Source organism: Phoxinus phoxinus (assembly GCF_949152265.1).
Source record: "Phoxinus phoxinus genome assembly, chromosome: 1".
NCBI classification, from domain to species: Eukaryota; Metazoa; Chordata; class Actinopteri; order Cypriniformes; family Leuciscidae; genus Phoxinus; species Phoxinus phoxinus.
The window spans coordinates 22897768-22924599 of record NC_136876.1 but is presented as its reverse complement, the minus strand read 5'-3'; the positions used below and the strand labels follow the sequence as shown (position 1 = coordinate 22924599).

Below are 26832 nucleotides of genomic sequence, written 5' to 3'. Positions count from 1 at the left end.
ATGATGTGCTAAAATGCTGTATTTTATGAACGCATGAACGTATCGTTACGAAACTCAGTATGGGTCATCAGTACAAGGCCCTAAAGGTACTCAAAAGATTATGAGACAGCGACACCTTTTGGTCAAAAGTTATAATGAAATTTCCAAAAATGCTAATAACTTTTGAATAAATTTGCCTATAGTAATGACACTGATCTTAATAGATTCCTTGGGTTATGCTGAAAACATAGATACCAATTTTGCCATAGTCAGTCAAACTTCCTTTCCGCCATCTTTATTTTCTTTTAAAACCTACTTTTTCAAACTCCTCCTAGACCGAACGTCCGATTTTCACCAAAATGACTATTCAGGCTTTATATCTGCAATGCCTTGACATATTGACACCAAACTTTGTATGTGTCATTTTCACTTCACTCTGACCACATCACATCAGTTTCGTAATTGCGCCACCTATTGGTCGAAAGTAATAATCATATTTTTAGTTAATGTATGTGATTTTTCAACCATTTCCCCAAAATGTATCTTTAAATGTCTTCAATTGCTCCTAGCTGCAGTTGGTCTCACACTCCCAGCCACTTTGGCATGTCTCGTCGTCTGCTTTTGCGCTTGGCCCCGGTGATTGCTGCTTGCAGCTATATTTATTTTTGTATTTGTCTTTTAAATATCATGATCGTGCGTTCTCAACTTCTTTACATGGACTCACCGTGTTTCACTTTAAAACTAGCGTTGTGGTCGTAATAGTACAGTAAATAGTATTAAAATCAACAGTGAGTTTATAGTAACATTTCGTTTAGGTCTGGTGATGAAGTCATACTCTAGTCTATTAGGCTATTAATTTGGCCCCAGACATTTAGTTCACGCCATAAAATAAGCCTAACCCTGAGAATCAGCATCCAGAGATGCAGCCACACCCATTTAGCGCTGTCCTGCTTTTACCAACAGGGGGAGACAAATACCACTACACCACAAACTTGTACCTATTACGAGAGCACAAATTAGCCAAGCGTTTTATGTTGTTTCCTTTAGCATTGAGCTGTTGTCACCGAAAAACCACAGAATTGTGTTATTTTGTTGTCACAAGACATTTTCAAAACTATAGAAGAAGTGATCTATCACTAACCACAGTAGGGCAATAGCCAGCCACAAACCTGCTGTCCATGAATGTTTACTTTCACACAATGAGGTTTATGACCTTCTGAACGATTTTACTGCATTATCATTTCATATATTCCAGCGTTATTTCTTGTACAGTTTGTTTGTTTTGTTTGTTTGTTTGTAAGGCCAGCTGCATTTTGTGATTAAATATTCCATTGTTGAGTCATTCATTGTGAGGGTTTTTATTTTAAAAGTTTTCATTTTATAGGCTATATATTCCTACTACATGCAGGTTGCATATATTAAGATAAACCAAGTTTACAAATACATCAAAGATTTTTGATGTAGGCCTGTTTTAAATTTTTTTTTTGAGACTTTAGGAATCTTATAAAAATGTTAATCCACTTAAACAAGCTCTCATTCCCATCTAGATTACTGTAATACTTTTTGGCACATAGTCCCAAGAAAAGTAACGACTTTGTATTGTGGGATAAATAACATGGATGCTTGTATCAATATTAAAGGTTACAATTTATATGAATATAATGGAGACTAAATGTACACACACACACACACACACAATTGTATAGAGGCGTATATACATTTTTCACCATTTTGATTGTTTATAAGGTTTTCACCATATGAAATCTGGTGATATTAGTTTTAACATATCATAGTTTACTATATTATTAAATGTATAGAATGCCACACTTCAGGAAACTGTCACTACTTGAAATGTCATGTCAATTAGTTTTGTAGGTTTTTTTGTGGTTTACTTTTTTGGTTTGGCCATACACATTCCCCTGGTTTCACAGAAGAGGCTTAAGCCTAGTCCCTGACTAAAATACAACTTTGAGCTGTTTAAATCCGAAGCGACACTTAAAATATGTCCGTGCCATTGTTTTGTCTCAAGGACACCAGTATTGTTATTTTCCATGTTACAGTAATAAAAGCTACTTAAATGTCTTAATTGAAATAAGGCCTAATCCTGGTTTAATCTAAACCCTGTCTGTGAAACCAGGCCTTAATATGTTTATTTGGTCAAGTACTGAATGAGTGTGCTGTGGACATGGTTACATAAAGAACTGTCTACCTAAATATTTGCCTATAAAGCTTGTTTGTTTGCTGGTCAGAGGGAGAGCAGTCAGTGGGTATTTAGTGTCTTAGCCCCATATAAAGTTATGTATCTACATCTGGCATAAGTCTGAGCAAGTTTAAACAAGTAGTCCACTTAATTTACAACTGAAGTGAATGTGTGTGAATGTACCTCACGCCTCCAGATCTCAAGGGGCCAAAGAAAGCTCATTTTTATCCAGCGCTCCAGCCTCATTCTCTCTGTCTTGCTATGTGTGCACAACCTATATCAGTCCCAGAATGCATCAGATGCATTGCTGTACTCACATATAACCCACTTACAGCTAAACCAGACTGAATAGGGAGCTTATTCACACAGAATGGACCAGGGTTAACTATGGTCAGGATCTCTCTTCCCTTTCAATCTACTCCATATCAAAATGCCCTTGTAAACTTTTATTACCCTTTATATGTCATGCAGGAAAGAGATGAAGCCCGATGTTCTAATTACCAGAAGGTTACACCAGGAGGAAAATGTTATTGCACTCTCATAGCTCAGGAGATTTAAATGAGTCCTCTGTCTTGTTTTATTTATGTAAACACTTTGTCTCAGATGTTTCTCCTAATATTTCATAGGGACACAAATAAGATCATTATTAACACAGTAAGTATAGGGAGGAAATTAAATATATATAGATATATAGATAAACAGACAGACAGACAGACAGACAGACAGAAAGATACACAGATAGATAGATAGATAGATAGATAGATAGATAGATAGATAGATAGATAGATAGATAGATAGATAGAAAGAAAGAAATACAATTATAATAAGTATTTATCAAAAAGATTGAAATGCAGTATGCAATGGCCATTTACTCAATGTTTATATTTTAAGTGCTGGAGGCAATTGAGTTTCATATAATTTGGCACACACAGGTTTTGCCTGCCAGCAGGACTTTGCCCAACTCTTCAGCCATTAGAGGATTTATGTCACCATTGGTGGGTACAGTAAGACTGGCACACAAACAACAGAGGTTATTTGCAAAGATTTAAGACCAGAGCTCAAGCAACTAAGCCGCAGTTAACAAGACATTGGGTGGTTTCCAAGACCACAACAATTTTTAGATTTCTAAAGCAATTTGTTTTTTTGTCATTGTTTCTAAAATGCCGGTGACCCGATAAAAGGGAAATAGAATTCCGCATATTTCATCTTTTTTCCTGCCTTGATGATCTGCATAGCTTCTAAGCTCATTCAGCCCCATGACCTACAGTTCACTTCCTGTTTCTCTCAAAGCACTTCCTTTGCACTTGCTGATGAGTCAGAGTGCAGTTTCACTGCCCTTTACTATTGCAGTGGGTGGCTGTATGTATGTTGGTATAAATGTGTCGGGGTGTGGTGTGTGATTTAGTGTGCAAAAGCATGCCTACTTTGACCGGAGTTGTTGCCAGCACAGTTATTTTATGTCAGAGCACTCACAAACACATGCACCGCCTTCAAGTGTTAACAATGGTTGTGTGAATTTACTGTGATTTCCAGATCGGTCTTGGAGAATAGAAGGAATAAATAGACATTTCCTCTTGGCCTTCTGCTTGCACACAAACATGCTCATAAGCACGCCTCCGCAGCCACGCGAAGGACACACATGCCACATGCACACATCCGTTCCACTACATAAAACAATAACACTTAAAACTCCAGATAGTGGAGCTGCTATGAACTGTGGTTTTAACATGCACACCACTCGCTCACACGGGCGTTGTGTACCACTTTGATTTCCTGGTTCAGTATATTTCTTCTCATTTTGAGAACATTTTTAATGTGACCCTCCCCCCGTATCACGAGAATGAACCTCATTGGTTCTCGCACGTCAAGCGAACATGCTTGAGCTTCCATTTACCACAACTGATGTGTGCACTGGTGAATGTTTATGTTTATAGCTGGACAGAAATCTCTAATATTTCATTTAAAATATCTTCCTTTGCATCCGAAGATGATCAAAAGTCTTATGGGTTTGGAACGACATGAGCAGGAGTAATTGATGGCAGAATTTTTATTTTTGTCTGTGAAGCCGGGGGGATTGTGTATTGTCTTAAAATACAATAAAATATGATTATACAACAGTTTGTCCAGTGTAGTGGAGCTTGCACAGCGATTACTACTCTGTTCCAGTTCATGCGTAGCTTGGCAACATGATAATCAAATGCTTTGGCTTCTGTCTGAACCATTTATATTGACTCAATATGAACCTGTGGCCTTGTTGTGCCTATGGCTGAATCACAGCATTCAATGTGATTATTACTTAAAACCAATATGAAAATCAGATCTTGTTGTCTGAAGCAACATGTCTATAAGAAGATTGCAGATTTTCACATTTATTTTCTTATGAAATTTACTTTTTGTTTTATTTTGCTGATTTATTAACAGATCTTTACAACAAAATATGTAACACAAGTTGAACCAAATTAATGTACAATACAAATAAATATATATATTTATTTTAAATGGCCTAGGCTATTTAAGGTTACATTTCAACAGTAGCCTACACATTCTTAAAGAAAAAAAAAAGATTAATCTGTGAAAGTGTATTTAACACTCAGCCAGAATTCCTCTCATTCTCTCGTCTGAATTTCAGCTGAGTAGTAAAAACAGCTTGACTGCATTTACTAAATTGAAGTCAGCACAGCTGCCTGTCAGCACACAAACTCCCTCATTGGACTCTTAAATCCATTATTCTCCCCCCTCAATTCCATTTCTCCGGGCTTTGCAGCTCGCCACGCCTCGCCTCGTTTTTTCTCAATAGTTGTCAGAGCCTCGGGTCACTCACTAGTCGTCGTGAGGCATCCTCCACTCCCTTTCTTTCTCTCTGTCCTCCACCTTCTCAGGCTCCAGTATCCTTTTGACTAAGGCTGATAAAACCGTGGACAGCGAAGCCGTTCGCATTTAAGGTTGTTTGAGCTCTTTATTATTTGCCTGAGTGAGGCAGGAAAACAAACGCGAGTCTTTTCTCCTCAAAAGTTCTCTACCCAAACTCCGACCATGTCCGGCGAAGACGCACCTGCCCAGCAGCAAAACGCTGAGGAGCAGAAGCAGCCGCAGCAGCAGGAGACCAAGACGCCCGCCGAGTCCCCAAAAACCGAGAGTAAACCAGACCCACCGCCCACCAGCGCGTCCACCGAGGCCGCTGCTGCCGCCGCGGACGCCGACACCCCAGCGCCCGCTGCCGAGAAAGTCCCAGAGGAGGACACGTTCAGCTACAGGGCTCTGGTGCTCACCGGTTACGGTGGGTACGATAAGGTGAAGCTCCAGGTGAAGAAGGGGAAACCGGTGCTCAAGAGCGGCGAGGTGATGGTACGCGTGAAAATGTGCGGGCTGAACTTCGCCGATCTGATGGCGAGACAGGGACTGTACGACCGTCTCCCGTCCCCGCCGGTGTCCCCGGGCATGGAGTGCTCCGGGATCATCGAGGCTGTCGGTGAAGATGTGACTGACAGAAAGGTGAGCAAACTTACTTTATTCTATGCACACATTTATTGATATTAATATGCGTTCAGTGGTGTTCATTTTCTTCATTGTATGACATATAACGAGTTTATTCAACACACAACGTGTTATAAAATGTTTCCCCGGTAATTTATATCTTTAATTATATTTTAAGGCTGTGCAAAAAAAAAAAAAGTCTTTCATTCGAAGAGACAACTTAAATGTCCTCTCATATTCACTCGCCACCGGAGACAAAAGAGGAGCGGGAGGGGCGCCGGTAGCCTTGTTTCAGAAGCACCGGAGCTCTTGTCGCGCTAGAACGCTAAACGTTCACGGGAGCGCGAGCTTTGCTTGTGCGCGCGGCGAATGGAAAGTAACAAACCGCCTTGTGATACTTTATGCACACAGCTAAATAAGAACACTCCTATTATAAACGATGACCTGTCGCGTCACGATCAATGTAGGCAGCTTGGGTTATTATAATAGAAGCGTTTGGTTTTATGGCTTTAGAGTGAATGGAAGTAACCACCGCCCTCGTTCTCTCAGAGATTTACGGGTTTTGGTTTTGTGAAGTCTCACCTGAGACGCGCCAGCCGCGTCAATTATTATCGTACAAAGTAGTGAGATAATGCTTTCGACATTGTTAATTCACTTTCAGCTGTTTGTGGGCGCGATGCCCGGTGTAATGTGTGCGCGTGGAGGACTCTCTGTCTCTCCCCACGCGCAGGAAAAAGGGCGAGGCTCGCGAGGGGGGAAAATGCTAATCGCACGCGCCCTTTGTCATCTGCCTCGCGCATTGTGACACCAACATACTCTCATTCATCATAAGTGCCAGATTTTCTTCTTCTCTTTTTGCCTCTTTACAGAATTAAGTTCTTCCCTTTAGGCCTATAATCGTAAACGCCTATTTCTGTAGCCATCGCGCCAACGTAATGCAATTTCTTAGTATTACCATGTTTGATATAGTTGGCCAGCGATTCTAAAATACTGTAAATAAACCTAATTCTCGCTCGGGTTACTTTCTCAGCCCTAAAGGTCCAGAGAAAACAGCGGAGTCTTAGTATGACGTGGACTGATTGACTTTCTATGCGCTCCATATGAACAAATCGATGAGTCATGCCTGGTGGTCGCTGCTGGTCTCCATGGCAACGTATCATGGCAACGCCATGCATCCTCTCTCTCTCTCTCTCTCTCTCTCTCTCTCTCTCTCTCTCTCTCTCTCTCTCTCTCTCTCTCTCTCTCTCTCTCTCTCTCTCTCTCTCTCTCGAAAGCATTTGATATTTGTGTTACTGAGAACAATAAACATATTTAATGTGAGCCAGTCGAGGTAAGATGTTCAAGAATTGTGTGAAATGCAGATTAAAACCTGAGTCTTTGTATGTTAATATGAGTTAAAGAGAGAGAGAAAGGGGGAGCGAGCAAAAGCAAGCACTAGGCGTTGGCTCCTGGGTGATGCGGAGGAGGAAGATAATGGTTCAGCAGCCCTTCCTCAGCCTTGTCTGACATCAATATTGAATTTAAAAGGTCATGGTCCACCCTATCTCTCTCATTCTCTCTGCATTACCTTGTCTGCAAGCAAACAATTGCTTCGTCTCACATTTGGAGACCTGATGTTGTCTGGCAAAGCTGACATTGTTTGGTGAGCATGTGAGGTGAGGAATCTGCTGATTGTGATATCCAGAAAATGACTTTCTTAGAGGAAGAGACGAATCTCTGTAAAGACACTCTTGAGAACTGTAGAGGTGAATGCTAAAGGCCATGACATCCTCTCACATGACTTGACTGATGTTATTCCTAAACTGCTCTCTTGTGCCCACTCTTAGTATATATTAGCATTTTTGTTCATGAATAATTCATATAACTTGTTGCTTATGCACACACACAATATTTATCAGAGTTCTGCTGCGAGGATCAGATGCATCTGTTCACAATTATCTTCCTCTGGACCACATTGTCAGCCTGGAATTTCCTCTCTCTCCTTCCCTCTGTGTGTGTGTGTGTGTGTGTGTGTGTGATTTGACAGGTCGATGATAAACAGCGACGCAGTGAATACCAGTAAGTGAACAGCAGGGACACGCGCCGTTTTGAATCTGATGGTGCCATATAACGATATTCATCGAGAAACAGTTTTAACATAAGATTTTTGACGTGGAAATCTGCCGTCTTTTCTAGTAGTTGCATTTAAAAGCAGTTTAACTGCACAATTAGAGAAGAGTTATGGAGTTGTTGGCCAAGATTTGTTCATTTACTATATCAACGATCAACATAATAGAGCTGTGTCATTGTGGAATAATAAAAAACCTTTTTACACCGCAGTAAATGACAGTAGAACAAGAGAAGTGGTAACAGTGTTTTGACACAGGGTAGAGAGAGAGGGGGTTACATTACTGGCTCTATCATGGAAGCATGACATAATTTGACAATTGTTGGGATTAAACAATGCAGATGAGGATAAAAAAAAATATATAAGCCCAGTTTCACCAAGTGGCACATAAAACAAGCAAAAATAAATGGATATACTTCAAAAGTCAAATTCGGACGGCAGTACCTTGTAGTGCATTTTAAGTATTTTAACTTTGCATTTAATACTTTTTTTTTCTTTATAATTGTTCCACATGGAATCTGATAATAAGACACAATTCCAAAAAGACCAGCTTCCACAGTATTATCATGTATACAATCTGTGTGCAATCTATGGAAAAATGTTCTGCCGTATGGCTAGTCAGTAGTAAAAAAAATTCCATTTTATATTTTTATATCATGTATGTAAAAATGTTATGTAAAAAATAAATATTTATATAATATAGAAAATTCATTTTAAATCCGCAGTACAAAAAAGTGAAGAGAATTTATAATTTGTGCAATCTCTTGATTAATGAGGTCATTGAACTCAAAAAATAATTAAGCTATTTAAAAATAAAGCTATTTTTTATTTTAGTGTACACCGCAGGACATGTCAACTTCCCAAAAGTATTTCATGTCAGCATTGAGTTTAAATAATAGATATTGAAATATAGCCGAAATCCATTTTTAATTAGTTCCTGCATAATTAGTTGCCATTTCATAGATGCAACAGTGTATTTTTGCATTGATTGCACCCCACCTAGAGCATGCTGGGGTTAAGCGTCTTGCTCAAAGGCACAGTGGTGATAAAACAGGATTGTGATCTCAATATCTCACTGCCCCACGTGGGATTCTGAGTGGCCATCCTTTGTGCTTGCAGGCCGGAGCCTTAACCGCAGGGATACTGCTGTCACATACAAAACAAACACAGATAAAATAGACAAAATCAGTGCTGGGAGACAGCAAAGCTTTATGGAGCAGAATCCTGCACATTTCCACCGCAACAAGATTACAAGTTCGCCGACAGATGCATTTCATGTGCTTAATGCATTAGATGGCCATTAGATGTGCATGCTTACAGGAAAGGAAGAGACAGGAGAGACTCGCGCAGCCAGTGACAGACATCTCACAAGACCTTCAGCTGGCCTTGATCTTTGCAACCTCAGCTGAAAAGTGTTTGTTTTTGTGCAAGCACAGAATACAAAGTATAATAAGTTTGTGACAAGTGTGACTGTTTTGCAAGTCAGAGAGAGAGAGAGAGAGAGAGAGAGAGAGAGAGAGAGAGAGAGAGAAAAAAGGAGGGGGGAAGAGGGAAGAGGTTTGGTTTCCCCGTATGGTGAGTCATGATCACAATTCCTGGCCGAGACATGAATGCCCATTGATCTGTGATGTGCAGAAAGTCCAATTAAAGGAGGAAGAGGAATGGCAGAAAGCAAGACTGAGATGTGGAAGACGAGATGAGAGAGACAGGGAGGAGAGATGAAATGGGGCACAGACATATCGGCTTGGGAGTAGCCCCGCTCTCTAATTGGACCGTATAGACAGAGATGCCCATGTGTCCCTTGGGATCCCTGTGTGTGTGTGGTTTCTGAAGCTTCGTTGAACATTTGTGGCAAGTTTGTGTGTCCTCAGAAAGAAATGGAGAGAGGTGCTTTTCCGACATTGTGTGTGTGTGTGTGTGTGTGTGTGTGTGTGTATGTGTGTGTATGTTGTCTTCTCTCAAGCTCATTGAGGCTGAATGATCTGCCTGCCCCCTGATGAGAGGAACTGATCTTAGAAATAAAGAAAGACGGAGCATGATAGAGGGGGAGATGGGAGATGAAAAGAAGTGATAGACAGAGAAAGAGTGGTGGAGGAAGTGGAATGTTTATGATGCTACTGATTGAGAAAATACACAAGTGGAGGACGGGACATAAGTGTTGAGTGTTTTGTGCACGTTACAAAGGTCGGATCAGTCAGTGGCACTGCCTTTGTGAATTTTGAACACGGCTTAAAGGTGAAGTGCCATTTGTTGGTGCTAGCGACACCAAACAGAGTGGCAAATGGCAATCTGTTTATTTGAGCAGCTTGACCGGTCTGCTATGACAACACTGTCAACCAATGACTTGAAAACGATCCTAGACTGCTATATTGGTGCAGGAATTACAGTATGCAATTGATTTGGAGGTTTATTACTTGTACTTGCTATTGCTCATACAGTATTTAAAGGGAAAGTTCACCAATTTTTTTTAATTCTTAATGTGGTCTATTATTGGAAAGGGGTTTAAGTCGGCTAAATGACTAAAGAAGTCTGTCGTTCCACTGGAAGATCGAGTCATGGCATTTTGTTTAAAAATTACAAGCTCATTAAAAAAAGAAAAATGCATGGTTTTCTTCACTGTTGTGCTCATGCTGTGAAAGACACGCAATGTGTATTTATCCTTCAAATATTCGATTCAATGCATCGTCATGTACACTTGAACAGACAGGTGCAGTTCGACTATGCAACAAACTGATTTTTAACGGCACGTACACGTACTGAATGGAGGCTCAGAGGTCTGTGTTACAAATGTGTGTGCCAACGTTTGCATACCTTGTATCTCCTCATTCCAAAGGAAGTAGTGGAAGTCTGCCGAGTTTTCCAGTTTTCCTGTATCTGTGTGTATGGGTCTCCATGGTAATTCAAGGATTTTCAGTTACAACAGATATTATCAAACGACTCCAAATGGAGCACATTTATCTGCTCCGAGATAAAGTTTAGCGAAACAGTCCAGATGGCCGACAGTACAGGTTCAAATATTTTGTTAAAGTATGTTAACTGTTTTGAAGGATAATGACAACAAAACATAGACAAAAGATCCCCCAGATCTGTGCAGCTGTGCGATTTGTCTTGTCAAAAAAGTACAAAAAAACATCCAACGCAAAACCAAAAAGCGCAAATCACAATTCAGATCCAATGAGTGAGCTTCATCACATGTTCTTGAATACAGTCTTTATGTATAATTGATGTACACAACATTGTTGCAGCGCTGCTAGGATGACTGACGGTGGCGTACAGCGCTGTTTTCCAAATGTGCCTTCAACATTTCTTTCTCTTTCCACGTCTGTAGGTGGGTGATAAGGTTCTGGTTCTGAAACGCAGCGGTCTGTGGCAGGAAGTAGTTGTGGCGGCGACCACACACACCTTTCTGATGCCCGAGGGCATGAGCTTTGAGGAGGCGGCGGCACTTCCTGTCAATTACATCACCGCCTACATGATGCTCTTCGACTTTGGGCACCTGCGTCCCAACCAGAGCATACTCGTCCATATGGCCGCAGGTAAGTGAAAGTGTGTGTGGAGATTATGCAAATGTATTACGGCTTCATAACAGGGATTACATGCAACCTAATACAATTATGTTTGAGAGCCACAACTCAATAGATATATCCATCATGTGCAGGTGTGCGTAAGTGTTTGTGTATATTGCTCCTGCAGTTGGCCAAAAGAGAGCCCTGGGGCTTTTTACGCTGGCGAGGGAGTACAGCAGTGGTTTACATTTACTTACGCGCTCCCATCATCATTCGTTTGAGTGGATCAGAGAGTCCCTTGTGTTAATTAACTATTTCCAAGTGTCCTCCCTAAGGGATCTTTCACTCTATGCGCAGGTGTACGCATGTGTGGGGGTGTGTTGAGAATCTGTGCTCTCTAAATAATGACCTTTGGGAGACACTAAGTGCAGGTTTGAATAGTTTATTTGTTCTCAGAGAATATTCCTGTAGGTGTCAAACAAAGCTCTTATCGATAAATTCATCCGAGCGAGTTCCTTAGCAGCCGTTTAGTTTATAAATGTTTAGACAATGTTCTGCCACCAGTATAGACTGTTCTGTGGTTGTATTGGAAAACACTTACCGATTTTGGGATGATGGTTATTTGGTTGACCTGTGATTTACACAGTTGTTCATTATGTAACATTTTCAAGTGATTAAATTTTGCAACAGAACTGCGTTTATGTGTGAGCGCTTGTGAGAATCTACAAGTGTGGATAATTTAGTCATAGTTCGCTGTCGGATCCCGGCGTTGCCTGTAAATGTGTGTCGGTGTTAGGTTTTTAAGTGCTCATTTTTATTTTATTTACTCCTTTTGTTAGATTCAGTGTTTTAAATAATCTATTTTAGGCTAATGAGCATATTTTTGTGGTATAAATATAAAACGAATCACTGTTTTGATCGTTATAAGTGATATTATATTTGCTTACGAGAGAAAATGTCAGGAAAACAAGTGGAATTGCTGGAATCAAACTGAGGGGAGTAGCTAAATGCAATCGAAATTGCTGATAAAATCTGCAAACTAGACGACAAACTACTCTAGTATGAAACATTCTCCACATACCTAAGAAATAACACAATTAAAGTGCCCATGTCATGATGAAAAGTACCAAACAACCTCCTGCCTGAGAGTACTGCTTAGAAATCAACATCGTTCAAAATTTTATATTTGACATCTAATTGTTTGCACTTTGTAGTGTGTGTGTGTGTGTGTGAATGTGTGTTTTTTTAATGCATAGCTTACAAAAATAGCTCAACAAGTGTAATAAGATTCATTACAAAGCTATTTGACAATTGTTAAAGGCATTGATTATAAGTATAGTTAGGGCCAAGCACCCAAGGTCACAGCACCTCATACTGGTAAAAACAAATAACAAATTTAAATTTTAGCTTATAACTTCTGGCTTCAAGTCACCAAGAATAAATTCTTATTTTTATGGAATATTGCAGGGCAGGAAAACTTGTCACTCACATGAGATCGCAACAAACGAAAGAATAGCAGACCACAACATTCCAAGATAAACCACAATAGGGAAGAAAAGACAATCGCAATGTCCGTTTTTTAAATGCTGACATTAACGTTAGGTGCAGATTCATTGGATCATGGAGTCCAACCAATAATTTTTTTCAGAGATTGGCCATAATTGCCTCTACGTTATTTAGAATTTTATTGTGAACTGCTGTTACTTTTTAATGTTTTGTGATGCAGAAACAAAATTTGGTAATCATTCATCATTGACACCATGTTCTGAGCGCATAGAGAAATTCATACACCGCGTCACCTATTGTTCGGTTTCATTACTCCAACAAATATTGTACAAATCTAATGGGGTTTTTTGTTTTGAAATTATTTTGCCTGTAGCAGTGGCAACATAATTTTCTCCACCATGCTTTGATGTACTAATTTAAATTGGTATTTGTCTTTGGCAATTTACTTTTTTGCAATATACATCATTCAGTTTTTGCAGATGCATTTCTTGCTAGATTAATGTGTTTGTGAAATTTTGAAAATTCATTTTAAGAAGCATTCTGCCTCCTGAACCCTGGAAGGGACGTTCTGTAGTACAAGTCAGCCTTAGTACTAGTATTTAGAAAGCCTTTTTTCTTCTATAAAAAAAAAAAAAAAGTTTTTAAAGTGATGATATATCCCAGTGGAGGTATTTCAGTGTTGTGTATGCATGGTTTCCATGTTGCATTTGTTTCTGTGCGCTTATGAGGAAAAAGTTTTACACTTGTTAGTGCAACGTTTGAGAAAATACATTTGTGTAGGCTAAATCATACATAAAACCATTCTTGGAAAATTTTAGCATTCACTTCAGTGGGATAATGTACGCAAGAATGGATTTACGAATGAGTTACAAAGGAATCTATTCTCCTTGTTTTTCATGAATGAGGCCCAATGAACGGACTGAAATATTCTCATATTCCCTCTCTGGGGTCTGATATGTGTCTATCCCCTGTCGCTGTGAATACTGGTGGACATATGCATCAGTGTGGGTGTGGATGAAGCTTTGGCTCGGGGTGGAAGGAAGCGCTCTCGTCCAACTGGAGTGTTGCAGAAAGCAAGAATCTCAAACAATCTCGAAAGCGTCTCCTTGAACCACCACCACACCCTAACAGTGAAAGAGGGAATGTTTTAAGACACAACTTAGTAGTGGTCATAAATATTTGCAGAGAAATCAAACCAAAACCCCCATAATAAATAAATATCTGGTCTGTCATCTCTGGAGCAGAGGCGTCAGTCACAGATGAGTAGTCTGTAGTCATGTAGCACATCATGTTTCTCTGAATTATAACCATCTTTCTTTGTTTCAGCTTGTTTTCTTGTTCTTGAGATTATTTGTGTGTATGAATGCTTGAGTGTGTGTGTACACTCAGGAAACCCTTGGTATCTCAGTGAACAGGATGTTTTTTGAATTTGCTGTAAAACTGGAAATGTGTTTCCTCTTGAGTTTTACTAGGAGTTAAGAATGGCACTGCGCCTTCATATGGAGCATGATGTGCATTTCAGGAAAATAGTGATGCGTTTTCTTGAAAGGAAAAAAGAAAATTGTTATTAGTTCCTCACCCTTATGTTAGTCTTAACCCATTAACCCCTTAACTTTTGATGCATGTCACTCTGAAGCTGGCTGGCTTCAAAAAGTGTGCAGAGGCACCATAAAAGTATCCCATTAAAAACAGACTAAGTACAGGTGTAAATGGGTAGTTGAAAGCGCATGTACTACACATTTGTAGTGTAAACGCTAATCCGCCCTGATGCTTCCCCCACAACTGTGAAGAACCGCCTACTTCTTATAATAGTTTGTTGTATCTGGAGAACCTTAAAGGAAAGTCGTGGATCTCAATGGGTGCTGCGTTTGTAAAATAAAACAAACATTACACTCGCACCAAAAACAGCATTCCAGGATTACAACATCCTAGAAGAGCAGTCACCATCAGCTATGATATATAAAATCGATCTCTTAAGATGTTTTCGAGTCCATATCTCCTGTTATTCTTTAAAAGAAATGAATGTATTCACCCTCATGTCGTTTGAAACTATTCTGTTTCTTCTGTGGAAAAAGAAGAGGTTTAGAATTTTCTATTGCTTTTTGTGAGGAAAAGAAAAAATCTGCAGTGTTATTTTAGTATTTATTAATATTGAGTTGGAAGCTGTTTTAGTACTTTTGTTATTTGCTTTTGTATTTGTTTTGTTGTAATACATTTTTATATTAGTGTTAGTCATTTTAGTACTTCAATGATGTATTGCAGTAACGTTGTCTCTGGTATTCTAAGCTGTGCGCGTTGATGCTTTTAGGAGGCGTTGCTTTGGACGGCGATTTGCAGGGAGGGTGGGACGTGCGCTTTTAATGCTATCAGGCTAAAGTTAGCATAAAGCTAGATCTTTTATCACTGGGACCACTCCATCTTTCAGTCTCAAGTGATCTACAAATCCAGTGTCAAACTGGGCCTTGTTTGTAAAACATTCATCACAGAAATCCCGGGAACAAACAAACACACTAGCACAACTCCGTTGCTGCCCTGAAAAAACTTAACTGCATCCACTGTTCCTCTAATGCTGGTTTCTTTGGGAAGCCGAACAAGGTCATCTTTCCCTCACAACCAAAAACACACTGATTTCGTGGTCAAAAAACAAAATGACAGCGCTGCCGACAGCTTCCGTAACCAGAACGAAGCACGTTGATGGGCGTGCTCTTGCTCTCGCTCTGGTTGATGTGCGCACGCTCTTCCAGGAGAAGTGCCCATACAAGGAATTACGCCCTTTATGACGTCATACAGGGCCATACTAAAAAAAAAAAACGTTCCGAAACTTATACGAATCCTGAAGGAGTGTATTTGGCACAGAAATACTCCGTCATACATTCAACTTGTTTTTTTAAACTTGGCCATGTTTAGCATGAGAATCCAACTCTTTTACAGTGTAAATGAGTCAGAATGTATGAAATGGCATTAGACGTCCCCTTTAAAATGTGATTGAGTAGCCTACACTTGATTGAATAAACTGACACAACAAATCCGAGCAGAGCACAGCCTTTACATTGTGATGGCACCTCATGCCAAATACTACAGAATTATCTGTCTGATTGGTGTGTGACTCCCTTTAATTCGATTGAGCGGTCACTTGCCTTTTCATTTAGTTTTCTGGAACTTTGCTCTGATTTGAGTTCCGTTTGAAAGAATTCAAGAACACTATTCAGATCAAAGAAGCGGTTTAAATCAGCACAAATTTGCAACCTTCACTTTGAATTCTGTCAAAAAATTTTGCAGTGAAACAAGTCCCGCTCTCTCTCTCTCTCGCTGTCCTCTATTTGCACTGAGGGTGTGGGCTGAGTGCTCGTATGTTGGGAATCTGCAGAATTCCTCTGTGTTTTGGGGGAAAATTCCCTCTCGCTAGAGGAGGGTGATACTGGGAGGGTAATATTGTTGTGGCCGAGATTGTTGGCTGCCAAGTGTGTGTGTATGAATGTGTGGATAGAGGGAAACATAAAGAGATCACTGTGTGCGTTTCACCCTCGTACGCCCTTGTGTAAAACAGTCTGATTAGATGAACATTCTGCTTAATTTTCTTAAGCAGATTCTCCTATTTTAATTCCATTTGTTGCACTCAAGGTTGTGTGGAATTTTATTTGTGTAGCTGCAGATTCTTTGTTCTCTTGCTCTTTCTAAAGCAGCGTTTACACCAAAATTACCCAGGAACTTTTTTCCGAGGAACTTTTTTTGCCCCAGACCAGTTGCTTTCTGCGTTTACACCGCGGTCTAAAGTACCGGGAAGATTATGTAAACTGCGCGCAACTGCTCCTCCCAGTCTGCGACGGACAGTACTCAGTTTGAGCGCCACATTTATAAGTATGGAGGAGATTCAAACTGTGCTGCAGTTGTTTGTGATGTATTGGTTTACTGACAAGGTAATTAATAAAACGGCAGAAACGTGCAGAAAATTTACGCCTAATAAAGCCTGAACCTCTTCGTCGGTCCAGCTGTTTTTTAAAATGTTTTTTATATTAAATTCCATATTTGCAGACAGACAACTCTTACTGCATGAAGCCACAAACCGCAATAGATTTTTAAAAATGGCGGTTAAAATAGAATGCTGCGTGGAGTCATCCAATCAAAATGTGGCGTGAACACAACCAATCAGCATGTTCAGCGCACAAGTCCCACCCCCGAAAGTTCCTGAACTTTGAAAAAGTACTACCTCGCCAGCAGGGACTTTCGGAGGGGGAAATATTTACCTGGAACTTCATTTAGACCCTGGTTCCTGCGGTGTAAACACATCGAGTACCACCCCAAAGTTCCTAGTTCCTGGGGAAAGTTCCTCCGGTGGAAACGCGGCTTAAATCCCTCACTCTACAAACCCTGAGTCAGTTTGATCCGTGCATATATATTTTATTCAGAAATGCTTTGTATGGATTGCTTTTGTATCACGGTATTGCCAAAGCAGCCAGACCTTTGGCTAAATGACATGTGGTCTGGTCCACACTGCAGCTTATTCTGGCCAAGAACTGCTCACTTGGACAGAAAAAGACCGTCTAAAGTGACCAACTACACTTGGTTTTCCATGCTGTTTAGAGGCGGGTTATCTTGAATAAACTACAATAAAAGACCAGTGTGGACAAAGTATTTCAAATAAAGATGCTCACAATTACCACAATTATTATGGTAAATAGTTACTGTTAGAAAGAAATATAATTTTTTCCAAATTAGAATTTCTGTTGTTGTATTTTTAAATATAAAAGCTGCAATTATTTTATAAAAAATACAGAAAAAACACTTATATTGTTAAGTTTTAAATATTACTATGTTAAATAACGGTTTTCCATTTTAATATATTTGAATGATCCTTCAGAAACATTTATAATTCTAAATATTAAAAACGGCTGCCTAATATTTTTGTGGAAACCATGATACATTTTTTTTCAGGATTCTTTGAATAGAAAATTCCAAAGAACAGCATTATTTGAAATGTAAATCTTTTGTAACGTTTACAAAAATGTCTTTACTGACACTTTTGATATATTTAATGCATATAATTAAATGGATTAAAAGATTATAAGATTATAATTAAATGCTGAATAAAAGTATAAATTTCTTTCAAAACAAAATCGATATATATATATAAAAAAAATCTTGCGCCAGTTATTAGACCTCCTTGGGTCTGAGGTGATTTCCCAGGCTTGAAGCCATGCAGAAATTCACACAAAAGACTTGGCGAACACATGAGACTGAGTGAGGGAGAATAAAGTGCACATATTTTTGGAGATTAGTAGATATGAGCACACATGAAAGAGGTTCATTTTGTGTACATTTCTGCGAGGTTAAGGGGATCTCTTGGCAGCTCTACCGCAGGTCTTGTGATCGGAGCTCTGTGGTCATGGGGCGGCCTGGCACCGCAAACCCCGAGGTCCAGCAGACAAGACGAGAGAGACAGCAGGTTAAAAAGCACGATGTGAAAGAGACGCGTGTTCTCATGCATTGTGAGCTCTCTGACAGAAAATGGCTGCCCTGCTGCTTTCAGAGAAACCAACTCTTCGAGAGTCGCCATAGCAACACAAACTTCATTCACTACCGAGTGAATGAGAGAGGAAGAGAGAGCCGTTTAATGAAGCGATGGAACAGAAGATACTGTAGGCTATATGAACATTACATGAGCTTGATTCAGTGTCAGTCCTCACTGCACTCTTTCCCTAACATGCAGCTAAACAAATCCAAACACAACTCGGTAAATCAACTTTCACTGGATCAAAGTAACATCATCAAGAGAAGTAAATATTCTCATTTCACACAATTTTTACACAAATTGAAGAGTTGACTGCATCCCCCAAAATCGTAATTTTGCGTCATCGGAGGCTTTTTTGACCAGAGGCTAAACACTACAGCCAGTAGAAGCTAGTTCTGCATGTTTTCAACCTGCCCATAGTGGGTGGGATCTCACGAACAGAATGTACAAATAGTGTCAGCCATCTTTTTTTTAAAGCTAAGCTAACAGGCTCTTGCTCTGTGGAGAAAGCGGAGTAGTAGGGGTGACCATACATCCTCTTTTTCCTGGATATGTCCGGCCAGGATTTTGAGATCACCCAAAATGTCTGGGTTTTGCTTTTCTACAGTCCAGCTGAGATACTTTGGTTGTTATGATACAGAATATCCATGGGAGTAATATGTTACTAGTATCTCCTTTTGAAGAAAATGACTGAATATAAAAATCCAGTAATCTGCAATATTAACTCCATTGTTGTTCAGTCGTTGTTCAAGGAGGATGCTTGGTCGGTGTAGTATTTGTCCCGCCCCTCCTCCACTGTGATTGGACGGCTGGGTAAAAAGTGACAGTGAGGAGTGCCAAGTTGAGCAGTAAAAAAAAAGAAGCACAGGGCAAATCGGGTTGTGAAATATTATTATGCTACATCATAATAGTGCATCAAAAAGTGCATCTACTGAGTGCATCAAAATGCAATGTCATTAGTTTGCCTAAATTAGAACAGACCATTCAAATCTTTACGCACCATTTACACGTGGTAGGGAGCAGGTGTACATTTTCTGTCGTACCAACTAACATTTTAGTAAAATACGAACATTTTCGTGAATCTGAAAATTTAGATCAGAACGGCTTTACGAACGATTTAGACAATCGTTTGTTCTGCTCCTGTTTCTTGAATGAGGCCTTTTGTACACAAGTATTGTGTATAAAATTGTTCTTGTAAAATTTTCACTATTATAACCACCACATTTAAACATTAAGGGAGAACTCCGGTCAATTTTAACATTGAGCTAATTTTTTTGTAAATTTGGAGTGCTGTCAATCCAGAGAACAACGACAAAAATCGGTGTTGCCTACACTGTGTTATCCTCTTTAAAATGTGCACCCTGTTGACTTCAATGGGGCAAGTTTTAAACTTAACCAGTTCTTAGTCTTAACATCCTTGATGTGTCATACAAGTGCCCAGCCATGTTAGATGATTCCTTCAGAGTGAACACGAGTGAATCTGACTGCAGTAGATGTGAAAGATATGAATAAAAATGATGTTATTTCAGCCAGCGCAAATACCTGTATTTACATCCTGTTTTCGGTCGAAGTCCAAAGTAGTCGATTGTCGAGTTCACGTGCATAGGTTTAGTTGCTTAGATCACGCGCGTGAACTCGACAATTGACTACTTTGGACTTCGACCGAAAACAGGATGTAAATACAGGTATTTGCGCTGGCTGATATAACATCATTTTTATTCATATCTTTCACATCTACTGCAGTCAGATTCACTCGTGTTCACTCTGAAGGAATCACTCAACATGGCTGGGCACTTGGATGACACATCAGCGATGTTAAGAGGCTAAAAGCAGGTTTAAAACTGGCCCCATTCAAGTCAATAGGGTGCAAATTTTAAAAAGAGGATAACACGGTGTAGGCAACACCGATTTTTGTCGTTGTTCTCTGTATTGACAGCACTCCAAATTTACTAAAAATTGAGCTCAATGTTAAAATTGACCGGAGTTCTCCTTTAAGCTTTTAGATGTTAATGACTGACCCATTTTTTTTTTTTTTAATGATTTTTATATTTTAATGCGTTTCTACTCTAATGCATTTTTCTTCCGTAGAAACAAAAATGAATCCGACAGAAACTGTTATCTGTTCTTGAAACCACAAGTTAAACGGGCATAATGGGATTGCTACAATGGCCCGAATGTTGTTACATGTGTGGGTGGCTGTTCATCTTTAAGGTCAAATGGCTGCATTGAGTTTTGTCCTCTTGTACCCTTCGCTTGCATGGTTCTGCTTTTGTTTTGAGATGGAAAATGCTGAAAATACTTTGTGTTGAGAGTTCTTGTTTTGTTCCCTTTCTAGGTGGAGTAGGCATCGCTGCCACTCAATTGTGTAAAACGGTGAACGATGTCACAGTGTTTGGCACCGCCTCAGCCAGCAAGCACGAGGTCATCAGCCAGGGTGGAGTCACGCACCCCATCGACTACCGGACACGTGATTATGTAGAGGAGATCCGTAAAATAAGCCCCAAAGGTAAGCCCAGACACCGCAAACCAGCTTTGCTCTACCATGTAAAAGTTTGGGGGGACATTAAATTGATCGAAAGTGACAGTAAAGACATTTATAAAGTTACAAAAGATTTCTATTTTAATTAAATGCTGATCTTTAGAACTTCCTATACATCAAAGAATCGTGAATTGGAAATCCTTGAAAAAATTTTTCCTATGCAAATAACCTAGTAAATATACTGCAATTAAAGACAGAATGGACAGCCTATAAAGTTTCCTCTAAGAAGCCTATAAATTAATTTTTCTGCTTTGAATTGCTTTTAACGGACCGTTTTTGTATATTTAACGTTGTAGTCCATCTGTCTACTCTGCCTTCCACATTTGTGTTTTTGCTGTGTATCTGATGTGTACATGAGTCAGGTGTAACTCTTAACACGCAGTCTGATAAAATGTTGTTTACTCTTTTATCTTATCAGAGAAATGGACAAAACAAATTCCTTTCTTTTTGTTTAACTCTTTCCCGGATGACCATTTATTTGATGTACTCCTCTGACCATAGCAATCTTAGAAATTTAGAAACATTATCACATTGATGACATTCCATTCCGGTCAAGATTAGAGCAATGTTAACCAATAAAATGACTTTTTGTGTTCAGCTCTACACTGATGTGCTAAAATGTAACCGCTAAGACAAGGCCATCTGCAGTATAAGACAGAGATTCTAAAATGGGATAAATAAAAACTCAACACCTGTGCCAGCACACTTCAAAAAAAAAGAAGGGAAAATAAAGACTTTGAGATACAATGCAGAAAGTACTTTTCTGAGAGTGTTGTTCTTTAGCTGTTAGACCGTTGGCATGGTAAAACATTGTCAACATGCGTTGCTAAAAATATAAAAATAACTAAATACATATTTATAGGTTTCTTTGATTAATAGAAATACTGAAAACAGTATTGATATTGAACACAGTTGTGCTGCTTAATATATGTTTGTAGAAAAACAAAATATTTTTATTAGGGTTCTTTGATGTGCTCTCCTGTAGCTCAGTGGGAAGAGCATTGCGTTAACAACGCAAGATTGTGGGTTCGATCCCAGGGGATTGCACATACCTAAATGTATAGGATAATGCAATGTAAGTCGCTTTGGATAAAAGCGTCTGCCAAATGCATCAAATGATGAGAAAGTAAAAAAGAACCGCTTTTATTTAAAATGGAAATCTTTTCTAACAATGGAAAAGTCTTAACTGTGACTTGATAAATTTAATGCATTCTTGCTTTACTGTTATATTTTTTGAAAGAAATTAATACTTTTATAGTGTAAATTTTGGATACATGCTGTATATCTTGTTAATGACTACCGATTAACATTTAATTTAAACCATATTCTCTCACAATTCACCCAAAAATGTGTTTGACTTCTAGATACAGTATTTATAAATATGGTAAATGGAGAATTAATTTGGTAATTCAGCATCTGTCTTTCTGCCTGTGTGTTTCAGGGCTGGATATTGTTCTGGATCCTTTGGGAGGCTCTGACACCCATAAGTGCTACAACCTACTGAAGCCAATGGGGAAGCTCATCAGCTACGGTGAGCCACAAGAGACACTCTGAATATCAGCTTGCGTACATTCCACGTTTATAAGTTCATCACTTCGACCAAATACTACAGTTAAAGTAATGTCTAATCTGAGGTTTTACTGGTTAAGTTGAACGGCTTGACAGCGGGGCAGGGGTGTGTTAATCTTTTTATTTTATTTTTTATTTTTATGATTTGGGCCTTGATTAGAAGCAATCTGAGGTGGGCTGTGTGTTCAGAAGTTCAATTAACTCAACCAATCAAAAAAGAACACCAGAAAAGTGCAGTATTTTTCTTTTATTAGCGGAAAGTAACAGTGTGGCGTATTATACACTCACGAGATGCTTCAGTCTGTAGCGGAAAAGCAGAGGTTGACAATCAGACAGGCAAAAATATGTATGCATCTTCAAAATATGACACTACATTTTTGTAGTTCCGACTGATTTTAAAAGTGTAATTTGGCAGCCACTTAAATGGGTCATACATTGATTACCGGTAGTTGAAATACACTAGAAAACATTGCTCATTTAAGAAGGTGCATTTATTGAATGGACTGAGCAAGAATATAATGTAAGGCTGCATTTACACTGCAGATCATGATTCTAAATTCCGATTTGATGACTATCTGATTTTTTTTGGACTACCCGCTTGCATTTTTTAAAAAGGACCCGTATCCGATATTTGCATTTACACTATACACTGCCAAAACAACCCAATATAGACGTTCTGACCCGGAAAATCAAGCAGACAAAATGATTATAGTGATGCGCAGTTATATCCGCGGGGGCTCTGCGGATAATCCGCGGATCGGGCGGGTCAAGTAATAAAAATAACATTCTGATTAATTTGGGTCGCGGATGGATATAAATCATTATTAACGAAAATATGAACCACATTCTCTAAAATATGAGCATGTTCCATTCCAGTTTAAGTTTCAAGGGTGTAAAGCCTGTAAATGCCATTAAGAAAATGAAATTTTGTCAAATAAATTTGGTTTTAAAGAAATGTTCATTTAAAAGCAGCACACATTCATCAGTGTATTATACCAGAGATGCACGCATCAACCGTCGCCGAGTCCGCCGTTGAAGGTGATGATCAATTTATCCTCACGCGTTACAACCATAGACTGTAAAAGTTACAACACATAAGAATAATAGTAATTTGACCAACGGGTGCGGATACTTAAATCAGAGAAAATTATTGGTGCGAGTGAGTGGCGGGTGGATGATTTGTTTTTGGCTGTAGATTCGGGTGACATTGGAGCTCATCCGCGCATCTCTAATTATCCAGTGTTTTACTTTCTGCGTTATTTTCAAAGGTCAGCAAAACATTGCTCTCATAAGGCGGAGAAAAAATACTCCACTGTGTTGAGCCTTCGTCCTCCATCGCGTGATTAATAAGTCATGTGATTGCAGGTGTCCACCTGAGTTGGGTCACTTGAACCATGCAGTGTAAATGGGATGTAGGTGTATGAATGCAAATGCATAGTTCAGTTGTTACCTTGCCCTCTTTGGCTTGCTGTTAATGTTGTTAAACTGAATGTACAAGGCAAACTGTCTGCTTAAATAACACTGAAAAATGGATGAGCTGTTTATCTTTCAATCAGTTAGGGGCCATTCACACAGAACCCGTTTTGCTGTTGAAAACTCGAGAAGTATGTCAGTGCAGGTATAGAGACGTTTATTTGAAGGGGTGGTTGAGTATGATTTCCCTTTTCTAACTTTAGTTATTGTAATGTTGCTGTTTGAGCATAAACAACATCTGCGAAGTTACAACGCTCAAAGTTCAAAGCAAAGGAAGATATTTGCTTTTAAATAAATCGTTTTTATTTATTTATTTTATTTATCCTCCCGGGTTATCCTCACTAACCCTAAAATTTACGTAAACCCTGCCCCTGGGTACAGGCAGTCCATATTGAGAAGAGGAAGAGTTGTTGTGGTACAGCACTTTTGTGAGTCTGCTCAAGCTTTCGCATCCGTCTTTTCACATGCAATACAGTATGTAACACAAATGCAATAGCTCTGTAGGCATCTTACAACAGTTCCCACACAAGCGATTTTATAGATTATTATGACAGAATATGCTAATCAAAGACTTGAAGAAAGTTAACTCCACATCAGCAACATAAATTCATCAACTAACCATCCAGAGACGTCCTGTTGCATTCTACATCACTTCTTCTTGAGTCTCTCCATCATTGTCTGACTCCAGTTTAAACTTAAAAGGCAGAACAGTTTCTAACATTGTAGTGCTTGTCTGCGTAAGGTAATCGGAGCTGCTAACACACACAAGCTCTGTGTCGGGAGCAGCAGCTCATTTGCATTTAAAGGGACACGCACACAAAACCAAATGTTTTTGCTCAACCTCAAAAAGGGACAATTTTAACATGCTGTAAAAAATTATCTGTGAGGTATTTTGAGCTAACTTCACATGCTGTGGACATCAGAGACGTATTTAACATCTTGTGAAAAGGGGTAGTATAATGATACCCTTTACAAAGTTGAACTTTTTTTAACTTCAGTGCTGCATTTTTAGAACCCAACGTCATGCACGAGAAGCTGCAAAAGTATGGACGCAAGACTCGAGCACAATGGTCAAACACGTCCATCTAGTGCATCTTTACATTGAAAAACAATGTAAAAGTAGCGCATAGGAACAGTTGCGTTCACAGTAGTCTTCCGTGGCATTTTCTTTCTTCATTTTCTAACATTTGATGGCTGCTCTGTCAAGTCTTCATCGTCAGTTCAGAACCTGGGTGTGCTCTTTGATACCAATCCTTCATTTGAAAGCCACGTTTCTAGCATCTGTAAAACCGCATTCTTCCATCTTAAAAATATATCTAAATTGTGACATGCTTTCAATGAAAAATGCAGAACAGTTAGTTCATGGGTTCATAGCATCAAGGCTAGATTATTGTAATGCTCTTATGGGTGGTTGCCCTGCATGCTTAATAAATAAACTACAGCTGGCCCAAAATGCAGCAGCTCGAGTTCTTACCAGAACCAGGAAGTATGACCATATTAGCCATGTCAGTCAACACTGCATTGGCTCCCTATTAGATATTTGTATACATTTTTAAATATTGCTGATTACTTGCAAAGCACTAAATGGTTTAGCTCCCCAGTACTTTAGCGAGCTCTTAACGCATTATAGTCCTTCACGTCTATTGCGGTCTTAAAATTCTTCAGTTGATAATCGACTGCTGGCGGTAGATCCTTTTCCTATTTAGCACCAAAACTTTGGAACGGTCTTCCTAACATTGTCCGGGAAGCAGACACACTCTGCTCGTTTAAATTTAGACTAAAAACACATTAACTTCTATAATTCAATGTTAGGCTGCATAGATTAGGTCAGCCGGAACCGGGAACACTTCCCATAAATCCTGATGTACTCGTTACATCATAAAAAGAATGGCGTCTACGCTAATATTATCATCTGTTTATCCCGAGGTTTACCGCAGTCCGCCGGATCCAGATCCTATGAAGTACATGCGCCTGGACACGACGACAACGCAGTCCTGAAGTGTCAACGAGTCTCTCCCCTGTGAAGGCCTCCTTCCCTTCCCTTTACCTCTGTACAGATAAAACGTTGTCAAAAAGATTCCAGTTCACATGGATACGCGGAAGCGACAATACATTCTGTATTATGAATTTCTAAGGCCAGACAAGTAGATGTCAAGTAGATGTACTAGAGAAGTAGATGTTGTTAATATCAATGAAAGACTGCAGGCATGCATATATATATATATATATATATAATTTATATTATTCAAACGTGCATAAACATAGAATAAACAATACGCATGTGCATAATGACCTGATGAGTTGAATCAGGTGTGTTTGATTGGTGAGACAAAGAAAACGTGCTGTGTTGGGGGTCCTTCAGGAGATGGGTTGAGAAACTCTTATCTATCGATCAATTCCCCCCTCCCAAAAACAAAGAAGCCCACCAAGGGTATTTGCCAGCCCACTCTATAGCTGCCAAGAACTGGGCCTGCTTGACAGTGACGTATTACAGTAAATCAACTTCAGAAACACAATACCTGGAACAAGACCCCTTAAACAACATGGCGCCCTGTAGTCCCACCCAACTGTCTTTGTCCCTCCATCTCTTTTTCTCACTCACTCTCTTCCTCTATCCTGCCTTATCAGAACAATGGCTCCTCTATCTGACACAGATCCCAGAATGTGTCCGAATGTAACAGACTGGGTCAGGTCCAAATCACAGGCCAACTCAGAGCTCGCTTTGTCAATGTGTGTGTGAGAAAGAGAGACAAACAGAGAGGGTTGTCATTGTTTTGTGTACATTTCCCCTTCTCTAATGGTACTATAGAGTGTAATTTACTCTGATATCCTGTGTCTCCCCAATATGTGGCTTTCTTATTTCATGCTAATAAGCCACCTTTGAAGTGAACAGAAAGAGTGATGGTTAGACTGTTAGAAAACGAAAGAGAGGACATGTACGAAATGAAGAGGAAAATTGTGTATAGAGAC

General features: G+C 39.4%; 1 protein-coding gene across 1 annotated transcript in view; it reads left to right on the top strand.

Annotated features, from left to right (window-relative positions):
• The first annotated feature begins 4790 nt into the window (after window positions 1–4790).
• vat1 (vesicle amine transport 1) overlaps window positions 4791–26832 on the top strand; it is a 29810-nt gene continuing 7768 nt past the window's right edge. Inside the window, exons 1-4 of the mRNA XM_079611246.1 lie at window positions 4791–5671; window positions 11089–11296; window positions 20617–20787; window positions 22262–22351. Coding sequence (XP_079467372.1) covers window positions 5213–5671; window positions 11089–11296; window positions 20617–20787; window positions 22262–22351 — 928 coding nt within the window. The 5' untranslated portion in view covers window positions 4791–5212. The remainder of the gene's footprint in view (window positions 5672–11088; window positions 11297–20616; window positions 20788–22261; window positions 22352–26832) is intronic.